Below are 16354 nucleotides of genomic sequence, written 5' to 3'. Positions count from 1 at the left end.
TTTTTTGCTAAATTGCGTGCCGGTTTGTACTGAATGACGCGTTTTCACCAAAAACATTCTTCAACGTTCTCGAACAGATTTTGAGGTACGTTTCTCCGTTAGGTGGGTGTCGCGGGTGTGGCTTGAAGCTATCAGTGCCTTATTCAAAGGCCAAACACCACCCATTTATCTTCTTAAAACCTGTTTTTAAACCTATCCCTAACATTAACCACAACGCTAAGCGTATGCCTGAAATAATCTTAAATTAAGACCACAAAGCAAATGTTTGTTCTCATACATACATTTATTTACGATGTAGCTAATCGTGGATGTGCTATCTAGTGGAAACATTTTTTCGCACTGAGCGCAGCCCAGGGCACATCAATCAATAACTGTTGTAACGTTTTTGCGACATACCGTATTGCGTTTCGTCAAGATGGCGGCCTCCTGTGTCAATGTTTAACATTTTAGGTCGCGTGTTACGGTATATTTACTGGACATTTTATAGGATACATCAAAGGGTATAAGTATTAAATTAAGTAGGGTGATAACGTTATGTATAATACTTATTTCAGTTAATGTGACTGTCGACAGCGAGAATGATATCCATCATAATAACATTAGATTCTGTAAATATGGATGGATAGCTAGTTAACAGTTACATATCTAATTTAATCGGTTAATGTCATTTTCCTGCCACCGTTTAGTTTATTTATTTAATCGACTTAGCTATATATACTAGCTTGTGTCAAGCTTGGATATAGACCTCTCAAGGGTTCGCTTGATATTTGTTTAAACATTAATTAGTAAAAGACCTTCAGCTGTAAAGATGACAGTAATTTGGTCTCGGCTCTCGTGCATTGTTTTGCTAAACCGTGGACAGAGGAACATAAGTCTTTTCTCCAACACAACGCCTTCTAATTGGAATAAAGTGGTCTCGGATGCAGAGAAAATCGTGGGTTATCCGACTTCTTTTATGAGCCTACGCTGCTTGCTGAGTGATGAACTCAGTAATGTAGCAATGCACGTGAGGAAACTGGTTGGAACAAAACACCCGTTACTCAACACTGCAAGGTATGGTTTACACACGATCATCTACTATTGCATACATTACTTCATGTTTGTAATGCAAATGTCAAATCTTCCAATACACAATTTCATCATACACAATGCAACTCTACTCTATATTGCCTGTAGTTTTAGAAGACCTGGACCTGTCATGGCTATGACGTCAATCACCAGCTTTTTTATTTTTTATTTATTTCACCTTTATTTAACCAGGTAGGCCGGTTGAGAACAAGTTCTCATTTACAACTGTGACCTGACCAAGATAAAGCAAAGCAGTGTGACACAAACAACAACACACATGGAATAAACAAACGTACAGTCAATAACACAATAGAAAAGTATATATACAGTGTGTGCAAATGGCGTAAGGAGGTATGGCAATAAATAGGCCATAGTAGCGAAGTAATTACAATTCAACAAGTTAACACTGGAGTGATAGATGTGCAAGTAGAAATGCTGGAAATACTGGTGTGCAAAAAGTAAATAAAACAATATGGGGATTAGGTAGGTAGTTGGATGGGCTATTTACAGATGGGCTGTGTACAGCTGTATCGATCGGTAAGCTGCACAGATAGTTGATTATTAAAGTAAATGAGTCTCCAACTTCAGTGATTCTTTTTTTTTGTTCTTTTTTTTTTGCAAATCTTTCCAGTCATTGGTAGCAGAGAACTGGAAGGAAAGGTGGCCACATGGGGTGTTTGCTTTGGGGTTGACCAGTGAAATATACCTGCTGGAGTGGGTTCTAAGGGTGGGTGTTGTAATGGTGACCAGTGAGCTGATGTAAGGTGGAGCTTTACCTAGCAGAGACTTATAGATGACCTGGAGCCGGCGGCGAATATGTAGAGGGCCAGCTGGCGAGAGCATACAGGTCACAGTGGTGGGTGGTATATGGGGCTTTGGTGACAAAACGGTTGGCACTGTGATAGACTGCATCTAGTTTTCTGAGTAGAGTGTTGGAGGCTATTTTGTATATGACCGCTGAAGTCTAGGATCGGTTTTAGGGTATGAGGGTATGTTTGGCAGCGTGAGTGAAGGAAGCTTTGTTGTGAAATAGGAAGCTGATTCTAGATTTAATTTTGGATTGGAGATGTTTAATATGAGTCTGGAAGAAGAGTTTACAGTCTAGCCAGACACATAGGTGTTTATTTTTTATTATTATTTTTTACCCCCTTCTTCTCCCCAATTTCGTGGTATCCAATTGTTAGTAGTTACTGTCTTGTCTCATCGCTACAACTCCCGTACGGGCTCGGGAGAGACAAAGGTCGAGAGTCATGCGTCCTCCAAAACACAACCCAACCAAGCCGCATTGTTAACACAGCGCGCATCCAACCCGGAAGCCAGCCGCACCAATGTGTCGGAGGAAACACCATGCACCTAGCGACCTGGTCAGCGTACACTGCACCCGGCCTGCCACAGGATACGCTAGTGCACGATGAGACAAGGATATCCCTACCGGCCAAACCCTCCCTAACCCGGACGACGCTAGGCCAATTGTGCGTCGCCCCAAGATTGGAAACTCGTTTGCAGGTTTGATAACACAGTGTCCAAAGAAGTGCCAGATGTATACAGAATGGTGTCATCTGCATAGAGGTTGATCAAGGAATCACCCGCAGCAAATGCGACATCGTTAATATATACAGAGAAAAGAGTCGGCCCGAGAATTGGACCCTGTGGTACCCCCATAGAGACTGCAAGAGGTCCGGACAACAGGCCCTCCGATTTGACACACTGAACTTTGTCTGAGAAGTAGTTGGTGAACCAGGCGAGGCAGTCATTTGGGAAACCAAGACTGTTGAGTGGGCCTACTTTCTTTCACGTAGGCCTGTCGCAGCTGGCACCATGTGCCGTCGGGCCACTAGAGCTCACTTTTAGTGACCCAAGCCATGCTGCAGTTACTGGGTACCAGTTTGTGTGTGCCATCATGGCACTCCTTGTCATGGAAGTTGACATGAATGCAAACAGATCTGGGACCAGGCAATGCTGCAGTTAGTTAAGAAATGTGGCGATGAATTATGTAGAGAATGCCATGCACATTTACATAGAAAAATGCTAAACGTCCCTTGTCTGTCACAAATGTTGAATACAATTATATTTGAACTTACTCTGCCGATTGTCTGTGGTATTGGTGGTCAGTCTCTGGTCGAAATCTGAGAGAAAATATCCACAGGAAAGTATTATTAAACCTACTTCAAAAAGTGGGCCTATGGGCCTCCCGAGTGGCACCGCTGTCTAAGGCACTGCATCACAGTGCTTGAGGTGTTACTACAGACCCGGGTTGATCCCAGGCTGTGGCACAGCCAGACATGAGCAAGAGACCCATGAGGCGGCACACAATTGGCCCAGCGTTGTCCGGGTTAGGGGAGGGTTTGGCAGGTCGGAATTTCCTTGTCCCATCACTCTCTAGTGACTCCTTGAGGCGGGCTAGGCGCATGCAAGCTGACTCGGTTGCCAGCTGGACGGTGTTTCCTATGACACATTGATGCGGCTGGCTTCCAGGTTAAGTGAGCAGTGTGTCATGCACACTAACTGAAGTCTCACAGGTGTTTACATGGTTTTGTTTAAATTTTGAGCAGCTGAAGGGCCAACACTACGGACAATCGGGCAGAGTGTAAGTTCAAATATAATTTTATTTAACATTCTTACTTGCAGAGAACCTGAGAGGACCAATCCATGATCCTATATTTGGTGCACCTACTCTGTCATGTTAGGTTGTATTTTGAGTGGACAATTCCTTTTAATTTATCATAATTACATTTAATTAGAAAACCCATTGTTTCTGGCGCCTCAGCACAGTCTACGCCAGGGGTATTCCATTCTTACCCTTCAAGGTCCAGAGCCTGCTGTTTCTCTGTACTACCTGATAATTAATTGCAGCCACCTTGTGTCCCAGGTCTAAATCAGTCACTGATTAGAGGGGAACACAAAATTGCAGTGGAACTGTCTTCCAGGTCTAGAGTTAAATTTGAGGGGTCTACGCTATAGGCGAGGTGTGTCAAAGATGCTGGTATTGAGAGCAAGTGTGATTGACTGGATGGTTGTCACAGGCAAAGCCCCATAATTAACCATCCTTATGTATCAGAAAAGTTTGAATTTCTTATTTCATTTCATGGTTGCTTTTACTGCTCCCAGAGTAAGCTGCTGGTGTGTCTTCTTGTTTCTCTGAGCTGAAGAGGAGTGAGCTGGGTACAGTGGCTACCCCCTTGTGGCTTGTACTGGCAATTTTAAATATTCTCCTCGTACAGTGCCTGCTGGTATTGGCTGCAAAGTTGTGTAGACTAGAGTAACCTCTGACAAATAGTGTCACCCAGTAAATGTAACAAAGCCCAAAAAATTGCCTGAGATTAAATGTAAACATAACAAAACATATTGGCTAAGTTGCTTCGAAAAACAGCCTACAGCAAATCAAATGGATGCAATGATGCAATGTGGGTCACGGTATGACAACTAAAAGAAAGCCAATATTGGTGAATTTCCTTCAGTGAATTGTAGTCTACTAAAAGGTGAAACAAAATAAACTTCTTGTTTTATTATTCCATCTCTCTAAATGTGTTTAAATTAAATGACAAGTCCCATGGAATCTGTGCTGTTTAGATTGTTAAATGATTAACCCCAAATGAGTGTGTGACATTGACAGAGTGACATTAACTGATCTAAACATTTGACCTCTGTTAGATGTTAAAACTTTGATTTTGTAGTACACCTATTACTTAGTTCAAATTGATTAATTACAAAGCCTCATAGCTGAATTTGACCAAATGACCCCTTAAGCATTTACCCCCCCACCCCCTCAACAAAGGTATTGCAGGGGAATATATATATATTTTTTTACCTCTCTAAATTCGAATGCATTCGGAAAGTATTCAGACCCCTTGACTTACAGCCTTATTATAGAATGTATTACATTTCCCCCTCATCAATCTACACATACTACCCCATAATGACAAAGCAAAAAAGGTTTTTAGAAATGTTTGCTAATTTATACATTAAAAAAATGGAAGTATCACATTTACATAAGTATTCAGACTTTGTTGAAGCACCTTGGGCAGCCTAGAGTCTCCTTGGGTATGATGCCTCAAGCTTGGCACACCTGTATTTGGGGAGTTTCTTCCATTCTTCTCTGCAGATCCTCTCAAGCGCTGTCAGGTTCGATGTGGAGTGTCACTGCACAGCTATTTTTGGGTCAAAGAGACTTGACCCGTAGCCACTCCTGCGTTGTCTTGACTGTGTGCTTAGGGTCATTGTCCTGTTGGAAGGTGAACCTTCACCCCAGTCTGAGGTCCTGAGCGCTCTGGATCAGGTTTTCATCACGGTTCTCTCTGTACTTTGCTTGGTTCATCTTTTCCTCGATCCTGACTAGTCTCTCAGTCCCTGCCACTGAAAAACATCACCACAGCATGATGCTGCCACCACGCTTCACCGTGGAGATAGTGCCAGGTTTCCTCTAGACGTGACACTTGGCATTCAGGGCAAAGAGTTCAATCTTGGTTTCATCAGACCAGGGAATCTTGTTTCTCATGGTCTGCGAGGCCTTAGGTGCCTTTTGGCAAACTCCAAGCGGGCTGTTGTGCTTTTTACTGAGGAGTGGCTACCGTCTGGCTACTCTACCATAAAGGCCTAATTGGTGCAGTGCTGCAGTGATGGTTGTCCTTCTGGAAGGTTCTCCCATCTCCACAGAGGAGCTCTGGAGCTCTGTCAGAGTGACCATCGGGTTCTTGGTCACCTCCCTGACCAAGGCCCTTTGCCCCAATTGCTCAGTTTGGCCAGACGGCCAGCTATAAGAAGTTGGTGGTTCCAAACTTATTCAAATTAAGAATGGAGGCCACTGTGTTCTTGGGGACCTTCAATGCTGCTGAAATGTTTTTGAACCCTTCCCCAGATCTGTGCCTCGACCCAATCCTGTCTCGGCGCTCCACAGACAACTCCCTCGACCTCATGGTTAGATTTTTTTCAACTGTGGGACCTTTATATAGACAGATGTGTGCCTTTCCAAATCATGTCCAATCAATTTAATTTACCACAAGTTGACTCTATCAAGTTGTAGAAACATCTCAAGGATGATCAATGGAAACAGAATGCACCTGAGCTAAATTTCAAGTCTCATAGCAAAAGGTCTGAATACTTATGTAAATAAGGTATTTCTGTTTTTATTTTTAATACATTTGCAAATATGTTTAAACCTGTTTTCTTAGTCAATATGGGGAATTGTGTTTAGGATTGATGAAGGGGGAAAACTTATTTAATACATTTTCAAATATGTCGAACGTGGACAAAATGTGGATAAAGGGGTCTGAATACTTTCCGAATGCACTGTAGTTGGATTACCCTCCAGTGCCATCTCTCTTCATTGGGGATGAATGGCTCCTCACTGTAAGAAATAAGGAAATGGACATGGAATGATAGTGCTGGAATCCAATCCTGCCATTGCAGACGAGTGTGTTGGAAACTGTAGCTCAAGGGTGTAATAACCTATACACCTAAATCTGATATGACAATCCATTTGGGTGTTGTAGTGCGGGGGTGAAGTGGACCTCTGACAGTCTGACTCCTCACTGTCAGCTTGGGTTGGCTGGTTCCTATTTCCTACTGTGTCTCTGCCCAAGACGCGGCGCAGATAAAAATATCCACAATAGCAGACAGGCAGACCCTTGTGGAGTTGTGTTTCGGTTTTCCCTTTCCTTTCATTCTAAAAAATGCAGCTCAGCTAACTTTGCCCAAAGTCTGGAGTTCGTGTGGCCATGCAGGAAAAATGAACTTTCACTTTGTAGCAGGGAAAGACCTTGACACAGTTATACTTTTCTCATCAAGTGGCTTCCATTGTTTTTGACTGAGTTTTGTCCTGCTTTTTTTGTGTCACATTTAGGGTTTCAGGAATATTTAGAGGTAGATGTCAAATCCTATTTTGTACACAAAGAGTTTATCCAAATGTTACTTTTATGTGCTTAAGGCTTCAGTGGTCGTGCACTCACCTAAGAAATGGTTATTGCTGCTTTACCCCAAAAACAGGCCACTAGGCCTACATGCGATACATTTGAATAATTGTGCAGGTCTAGGTAGAGGACCAGTAGATAAGATTCAGAGAGCACTGTAATAAATGGTGGCTAACATGTAGTCCTACCCATTAAAATGACATTGACCCATCTCTCTCCCAGCACTCATCCCAGCTCCACCCCTTTGCAGGAGGGGGATTATGATTGATTGATTTGCCATGGTGTAGAGACTGGCATGCATATTAATCATTTGTCATCTTCAGGCTGCAGACTTGGCCAGTCGCCATAGGCAGACATTTTTGGTGTGGTTGCCGTTGTTTAATTGAAAGCTATAGGAATTCCAGTGTAATTTCCCCCCTCGTAATGTCAGTTTTGACCTTTTTGAATACATATTCTTTGGTTACATAAAGTGCTTCAAGAGGCTAGTCAAAGACCATATCACCACCTCTCTCGCCAATGCACTCAACCCTCCAATTTGCCTACCGCCTTGACAGATCCACGGACAACAGAATTGTCATTGCACTGCACACTGCCCTTACCCACCTGGACAAAAGGACTGCATATGTGAGAATGCTGTGCATTGACTACATCTCAGCCTTCAATACCTTAGTACCCTATAAGCGCTTTACAAAGCTCACAGCCCTGGGTCTGAACTCCTCCCTATGCGACTGGGTCCTGGACTTCCTGACGGGCCGCGCCCATGGGGTGAAGGTAGGCAACATTACCTCCTCGACACAGATTCTCAACACGGGTGCCCCACAAGGGTGCATGCTCAGTCGCTTCCTGTACTCCCTGTATACCCACGACTGCATGGCCTCCCACAGTTCCAACTCCATCATGAAGTTCGCTGACGACATGACAGTAGTAGGCCTGATTACCAACAGCGATGAGGCGGCCTACAGAGAGGAGGTAGGCACTCTGACGGCTTGATGCCAGGTAAACAACCTCTCCCTCAATGTCAGCAAGGAGCTGATTGTGAACTTCAGGAGGATCCAGGCTGGACACGCCCCCATCAACACCAGGTGTCGCAGGAAGGCCAAGAAGATCATCAGGGATCACAGCCACCCAAACCATGCCCTGTTCTCCCCGCTTCAATCGATCAGACGCGGGTAGTACAGGAGCATCATGACAAAAACTGGAAGACTGACTAATAGTTTCTACCATCAGGCTGCTGAATAGCCAACCCTAGTCAGCTACCCCCCCCCCCCCTTCCCCCCACCAAACTGACTTTCACTCTGCTCCCACCTCAATGACATTCATCACCGTTGTTAATATGTATATTAGAGTAAAACATAAAGGTTTAATCATTTTTGTTTTTATTTCACTTGGTCCCCACATCCTCTCAATGGTCATGCTGCTCCCCCTATGGTCATTCCACCCCACCCCTTCAATAGTCTTTACTCTGCCTCCACCCCAATGGACGTTTTATTTATTCATCACTGCTACAGTTATGTGTGTGTATAGTGCTATTTATATTTATATTGTAGTTATTTTTTATTATTACCATTTTCATTGTTTTATTTCACTTGGTCCTGCATGTTGAAGCTCGGAGCCTAAAATGTTCACTGTACTCTGCAATCACACCTGAAACCCTGTACATGTGACTATTAAAAACTCAATCTCTGAATCTGTTGTGGTTCACCTAGGCTACATGCTGTTCTTTTTGTTACCATTACGAACTCTGGGAAGTATCAGACCAGAACTTACATTATTTCATGTGATGGTTTTCGTTAGGGTCCATTGGATTTAACAGATCCAATTAGACGTGTCACTTTCCTCGCTTATCTATTGCACTTACCGTATCTCCTATCATCTCCCTTTTTTATTTCTCTCCATTCCCCTCTCCCTGCCCGTCTCTCTCTTCTTCCTCTGCCGTTTGCTCTCCCTTCATTTTCTGTCTGTCTCTTTCTTCCCCTCCTCTGCCTCGCTCCCTCTCCCCATCTCTCTCCCCTCCCTGTGGTGCAGGGCTGGGTCAGGGGGAGGGAGACTGTCTTGTGGACGCTGGTGTCTGGGCTCGAGCAGAGTGGGCGGTGCTCAGTGTCTACTCGGGGCTCTAACGAGAGTGTGATTCATGGCACAGGGGGCACCCTGGGGACAGGATTAGATGTGCTCTGTCTAAGCGCTCCCCTGGGACCACAGATATTTTATCTCCAGAGTGGCAAGACCAGTGCCAGACTTGCAGCTCTGCTTGAACTGCATGTTGTGCCACAGCTGATCAATATGGTTTTGTCTTTTAATGAATCAGTAGTCTCTTTTTTTATTTAACCAGGTAGGCCAGTTGAGAACAAATTCTCATTTACAACTGCGACCAAAAGTACAGTCAATAACACAATAGAAAAATCTATATACAGTGCGTGCAAATGTAGTAAGATTAGGGAGGTAAGACAATAAATAGGCCATAGTGGCGAAATAATTACAAATGAGCATTAATACTGGAGTGATAGATATGCAGATGATGATGTGCAAGTAGAGATACTGGTGTGCAAAAGGGATGGGGGGGGGGGGGGTGAGGTAGTTGGGTGGGCTATTTACAGATGGGCTGTGTACAGGTACAGTAAGCTGCTCTGACAGCTGATGCTTAAAGTTAGTGAGGGAGATATAAGTCTCCAGCTTCAGTGACTTTTGCCATTCGTTCCAGTCATTGGCAGCAGAGAACTAGAAGGAAGAGGGGACCAAAGTAGGTGTTGGCTTTTGGGATGACCAGCGAAATATGCCTGTTGGAGCGCGTGCTACGGGTGAGTGTTTTTATGGTGACCAGTGAGCTGAGATAAGGCAGGGCTTTACCTCGCAAATACTTATAGATGACCTGGAGCCAGTGGGTTTGGTGATGGATATTTTTTTTATTTAACTAGGCAAGTCAGTTAAGAACAAATTCTTATTTTCAATGACTGCCTAGGAACAGTGGGTTAACAGATTTTTACCTTGTCAGCTCAGGGATTGGATCTTGCAACCTTTCGGTTACTAGTCCAACACTCTAACCACTAGGCTACCCGCCACCCCAATGTAGTGAGGACCAGTCAACGAAAGCATACAGGTCGCAGTGGTGGGTAGTATATGGGGCTTTAGTGATAAAATGGATGGCACTGTGATAGACTACATCCAATTTGCTGAGTAGTGTGTTGGAGGCTATTTTGTAAATGACTTCAAAGCTTGCCTATTTAAAGCTACTCTGAGATGTATATTTGTTTCCATCAAAGAGTGGGGTCCACCAACAAACATGTAGTAGTGGAGCTATATTCTAAGGTCCATTCAATGACAAATTTTCACAAATGGCAAATCAAGTTGTTCTCTTGCCTCCCCATAGCTGTGCTCTCAGGTGGACACTTTCCCCTAGCAATTAAAAAAAGTTTGTCTGGCATTTCAGCTACTGAAAATGTTTATCTAACGCAGAGCTCTTGACTGAATAAAAAGCCCCTCCACTATTTGCAATGATGTAGCCCAAATACCCTTTGGCAATGCAGCTGAATTAATGATCTTGAAAAGCAGTTGTCTTCATGAGTGTGTTGACCTTTCTCTATGCGTCACCCCCATGAAGCAGCAATTAGCCATTTTGTTTGCTTAGCCATGATGTGAGAGGGAATAAAGGGATTTTTGGGGCACCCCTGGAGAGAGGTGGTGAAAGCTACACACAGTCTCATTAGCATAGTTGCACCACATCTCATTTCCATACAATTACTGGCCATTTTCTGTGTCATTGTTAAGAGGTTGCTTACTTAGCCTGCCATCCCAAGTCAATTCCCTGCTTGTCAGAATGGATTTTTTGAATGATGAAAATATATGTTCATTTTTTTTCTTACTCCCGAAGGACATTTCTTTAAATGTGTGGGAACGAACAAATGTTCAATTTATTCAAAGTCTAGATTTGGCACAAGGGCTGCCTGATTTGTGTATGAAACAGTGTATTCCCACATTTTCTAAATCCTTACCCAACAATGAATGTGTAATTGATGCTTGTCCCTCTTCTCAGGGGCTTCGTCTATGACAGTAGAAACAACCTTCAGATGAGGGGTCTGGTCGTCCTACTGATGTCCAAGGCAGCCGGTCCCAGCCAGCACACAGCCTCAGACCTCCTCCCCCAGGACATGGTCAGTGGCATCTACCCCAGGTAAACACGCCTCTCTGGGGCTTTGTCTTCACATTCCTCTATCTTCCTTTCCTTAACTCCTTTCCTTTATTACCACTGACTTGGTGAAAAGACAGGAAAATGCTTGTCATTGCTACTGATCTGACAGCACCCACACACACCAGCTCCAATTTATGTATTTTTTTCTGATGACGACATTCACTCACACACTCACACAAGCACACCGCACATACACAGAATGTTGCCCAGAAGAGGGAATTCTGTGTGAAGATCACTGTACAACCTTGCCAGGTGGTTACCAGAAGTCGCTGTTGTGTTTGGCAGGTGATGCGCTGGGTGTCTGAATGGCCCCTTTTCTCCAAGCTGGCAAGCAGCACTGCCTCTACTATAGGATCAGTGAGGGAGTCTGTCAAGCAGGGCGGGTGGAGAGGATATTGTGGGGTGGCTGAAATTAATATGCTTACAGTCTGACTTGTCCATGGTTAATCATTTGGTAAGATTAAGGCACCAGCTATTGACATGACCAACTATTCAGATGAACGGCATCTTGAAACTACTGTATTTAAAAAAATACTGTTTTGGACTCGATGTGGCAATGTAGGGTTCTTACATGCATAGTACACCGTTCATCTTTTCCTGGCGGAGAAAACCTAGCAGTACATTGAATGCATAAAATATTTGGAGTGGCTGCGGTTCCTGATTTTCTGGAACCTGGAAGTTTTGGACTAAAGAGATTTCTGTGCATGTGCAGGATCCGCTGCGCGCTTCCTTCAGTCCATTCAGCTGTGCTCACTCACTCTGTGACTGCCGCCTGTTCGAAGAAACGTATTTCTTTGTCTGTTGTAACAGTGATCAAATCAAACATTTTATTTTTTATTTTAACTAGGCAAGTCAGTTAAGAACAAATTCTTATTTACAATGACAGCCTACACCGGCCAAACCCGGACGACGCTGGGACAATTGTGCGCCACCCTATGGACTCCCAATCTGCCTTGAATCGATCCAGGGTGTCTGTAGTGACACCTCTAGCACTCAGATGCAGAGCCTTAGACTGCTGCGCCACTCGGGGAACGCAAGCATGACACAACAGGCAGTCTAGAGATTTCATGTAATTTTTTCAGAAGGGGAGTTAGCCTACATGCAGCTATTTAGGCAAGCTATATACAAATTATATTAACAAGCAAGACGGAGTCAATAGTGATTTTAATGGGCAACCATTGGCTATTGGGAGGCAGAGTTCTTTTTTTAGCAACTCTGGGAATATAACTATAATGATTACATCACAAACGCTGATAGTTTTGCCCCAATATCTGTTAAAATACAAATAGCCTTCATATATATTTTTGGGAAGGTTCGTTCAAATCACCTATTTATTTTAGCTGTTCAGAAATACAGTAGCAGTCAAAAGCACCTACTCATTCAAGAGGTTTTGTTTTTCTTTATTTTTATTATTTTCTACATTGTGGAATAATAGTGAAGACATCCAAACTATGAAATAACACATGGAATCATGTGGAAACCAAAAGTGTTAAACAAATCAAAATATATTTGAGTTTCTTCAAAGTAGCCACCCTTTGCCTTGATGACAGCTTTGCACACTCTTGGCATTCTCTCAACCAGCTTCATGAGGAATGCTTTTCCAATAGTCTTTAAGGTGTTTGCACATGCTGAGCACTTGTTGGCTGCTTGTCATTGTCCTGTTGAAAAACAAATGTTAATCCCACTAAGTGCAAACCAGATGGGATGGCGTATCGCTGCAGAATGCTGTGGAAGCCATGCGGGTTAAGTGTGCCTTGAATTCTTAATAAATCACTGACAGTGTCACCAGAAAAGCACCAACACACCACCACCTACTATCACACCACCTGGAGATCATCCGTTCACCTACTCTGTGTCTCACAAAGACATGACAGTTGGAACCAAAAACCTCAAATTTGGACTCATTAGACCAAAGTACAGATTTCCACCGGTCTAATGTCCATTGCTCGTGTTTCTTGGACCAAGCAAGTCTCCTCTTCTTATTGGTGTCCTTTAGTAGTGGTTTATTTGCAGCAATTTGACCATAAAGGCCTGATTCACACAGTCTCTGAACAGTTGATGTTGAGATGTGTCTGTTACTTGAACGCTGTGATGCATTCTTTTGGACTGTAATATGAACGTATCCTCTGCAGCAGAGGTAACTCTGGATCTTCCTTTCCTGTGGTGGTCCTCATGAGAGCTAGTTTTGTCATAGCGCTTGATGGTTTTTGCGACTGCACTTGAAGAAACTTTCAAAGTTCTTGAAACGTTCCGGATTGACTGACCTTCATGTCTTAAAGTAATGATGAACGGTCATTTCTCTTTGCTTATTTGAGCTGTTCTTGCTATAATATAGACTTGGTCGTTTACCAAATAGCCCTATCTTCTGTATACCACCCCTAACTTTTCACAACACAACTGATTGGCTCAAACAGATTAAGAACAATAAATTCCACAAATTAACTTTTAACGAGGCACAACTGTTAATTGAAATGCATTCCAGGTGACTACCTCATGAAGCTGGTTGAGAGAATGCCAAGTGTGTGCAAAGCTGTCATCAAGGCTGTCATTGTGGCGGCAGCGTAGCCTAGTGGTTAGAGCATTGGCCTAGTAACCGAAAGGTTGCAAGATTGAATCCCCGAGTTGACAAGGTACAAATCTGTCGTTCTGCCCCTGAACAAGGCAGTTAACCCACTGTTCCTAGGCTGTCACTGAAAGTAAGAATTTGTTCTTAACTGACTTGCCTAGTAAAATAAAGGTAAAATAAAAAGGCAAAGGGTGGCAACTTTGAAGAATCTCAAATATAAAATATATTTTGATTTAACACTTTTGGCTACTACATGATTCCATATGTGTTATTTCATAGTTTTGATGTATAAAATAGTAAAAATAAAGAAATCCTGAAATGAGAAAGTGTCAAGTTTTTACTGGTACAGTATGATGAAAGGACATAGGCTACAAATTGGTAGAGTGGTTCAGAAAAGGATGAGTAAAGCATCGAGTAGAGAGAGTAACTTGAACGTGTGTGTAAAATAACACAACGTGATTTCGAATCCTTAGTTTTGAGAAAGTAGTTTCTAGAGGGGCAGGCGGGCGGGAGAACTCTGTAATCGTAGCCTTGGTTTAAAATATTTAGTGATTGTGAGTTGTGCGCTCGTCGCTTTCATTGTGAAACTGCACGTACAAATTCGTAACACTGTTTTGTACGTATTGGAATTCATAACAAATCATGCGAAATGAATAATGGACATCCACAAATGCATATGTAACATATCATAATAAATGGAGGGACACAAATGTATTGTCAACACGATCAGAAACACTCTGCTCACGACCGTTTATCTTTTAAATTGTGTCGCTGGCGTGTAAAAAAAAGGAATATAAATTGCGCAGTAGCCTATAAGGCTTTTAACAGGCGCGAGTCCATCTTTATCCTGTTGGCACAACACTAACTTTTTACACGCTCGAGAAATCTATAGGGAATCAAACGTTCATCCACTTTTTAGATAAGAAAATATTGACCTAACTTTTTGTTATCATGTCAACCATCCATCAAAATCAAATAATTACATGTGTCCGTCCGCCTTTTGTCTTTATAAACATTCACACACGTATTCCATGATATTTGGTAATCTGGGCAACATTAACTGTTGATTGCCAGTGATAATCATTCATCACGTAATGTAATCATATGCTATATATAACCAATACTCAACTTCCAAGGAAATAGTGTATTTGATGCAAATATAAGTATAATTTTCCAGTGTATAAATTTACATTAAATTATTAATAGATACAAAGTGCTTTTATTTCTAAACGTAAAACAAAGTTGTATGAAAATACCTTCAAATAAAAGGTCACATGCTGTACTGTTGCCTCAGATGAAACATTTGATTTAAAACCCAAAGTGAGTATAGAGCCAAATTAAACATTTTAGCTACACTTTCCAAATAAATACAGAGGGGAGTGTATGTTCGCTGTCAGCTGGTGCAGGGAAGTTACAATCTAATGAAGCATTTTGTTAAATAACAAATTATTTTCGTCCAGGGGTCAGGATTCTGCGTTTGTCATGCAGAAAAGGAAAGAAAATGCTTTTACAAAAAAAAAAGTTTATTTCTCCTTTAAAATGGAAGATTAACATTAGGAAGTGTAGCTGGCTACATTCCTTCTATGATTAACAGAATTATAATTGCCATGCATTGTTTTTACAAAAATACAAATTAACTGACTGACATCTGTCTGTCATTTGTTGAACATTTTTTTGCTGAAATGTGTTTCACAAAATGAAAAGATGAAATGTCTTGAGTCAAGTATTCAACCCTTTTGTTATGGCCTAAATAACTGTGGTCAACAAGTCACATAAGTTGCATGGACTCTGTGTGCAATAATTGTTTTTAACATGATTTTTAAATGACTACCCCATATCTGTACCCCACACATACAATTATCTGAGAGATCCCTCAGTTGAGCAGTGAATTTCAAGCACAGATTCAAGCACAAAAACCAGGGAGGTTTTCCAATGTTTCGCAAAGAAGGGCACCTATTGATAGATGAGTAAAACAAATCAAAAAGCAGACATTGAATATCCCTTTGAGCATGATGCAGTTATTAATTCACTTTGGATGATATCAATACACCCAGTCACTACAAAGATATAGGCACCCTTCCTAAATCCGTAGCAAAAATATATATATATAAGGAAACCACTAAGGGATTCCACCCTGAGGCCAATGGTGATTTTAAAACCGTTAGTTTAGTGGCTGTGATAGGAGATTATTAGAGGTCGACCGATTATGATTTTTCGATACCGATTAATCGGCCGATTTTAATAAAAAATAAATAATGATAAAATATATAAAAAAATATGTATTTGTAATAATGACAATTACAACAATACTGAATGAACCCTTATTTTAACTTAATAAAATACATCAAATAAATAATGAAACATGCTCAATTTGGTTTAAATAATGCAAAAACAAAGTGTTGGAGAAGAAAGTAAAAGTGCAATATGTGCCATGTAAAAAAGCTAATGTTTAAGTTCCTTGCTCAGAACATGAGAACATATGAAAGCTGGTGGTTCCTTTTAACATGAGTCTTCAATATTCCCAGGTAAGAAGTTTTAGGTTGTAGTTATTATAGGAATTATAGGACGATTTCTCTCTCATTACCATTTGTATTTCATATACCTTTGACTATTGGATGTTCTTATAGGCAC

General features: G+C 41.9%; 1 protein-coding gene across 1 annotated transcript in view; it reads left to right on the top strand.

Moving 5' to 3' along the window:
• Nucleotides 1-397: 397 nt before the first annotated feature.
• pdss2 (prenyl (decaprenyl) diphosphate synthase, subunit 2) overlaps nt 398-16354 on the top strand; it is a 47040-nt gene continuing 31083 nt past the window's right edge. The window contains exons 1-2 of the mRNA XM_029687905.2: nt 398-1053; nt 11002-11139. Of these exons, the coding sequence (XP_029543765.1) occupies nt 809-1053; nt 11002-11139 (383 nt within the window). The 5' untranslated portion in view covers nt 398-808. The remainder of the gene's footprint in view (nt 1054-11001; nt 11140-16354) is intronic.

Source organism: Oncorhynchus nerka, linkage group LG18 (assembly GCF_034236695.1).
Source record: "Oncorhynchus nerka isolate Pitt River linkage group LG18, Oner_Uvic_2.0, whole genome shotgun sequence".
Taxonomy (NCBI): Eukaryota; Metazoa; Chordata; class Actinopteri; order Salmoniformes; family Salmonidae; genus Oncorhynchus; species Oncorhynchus nerka.
Note: the sequence above shows the minus strand (reverse complement) of the source record. Positions and strands in the feature narration are given on the sequence as shown.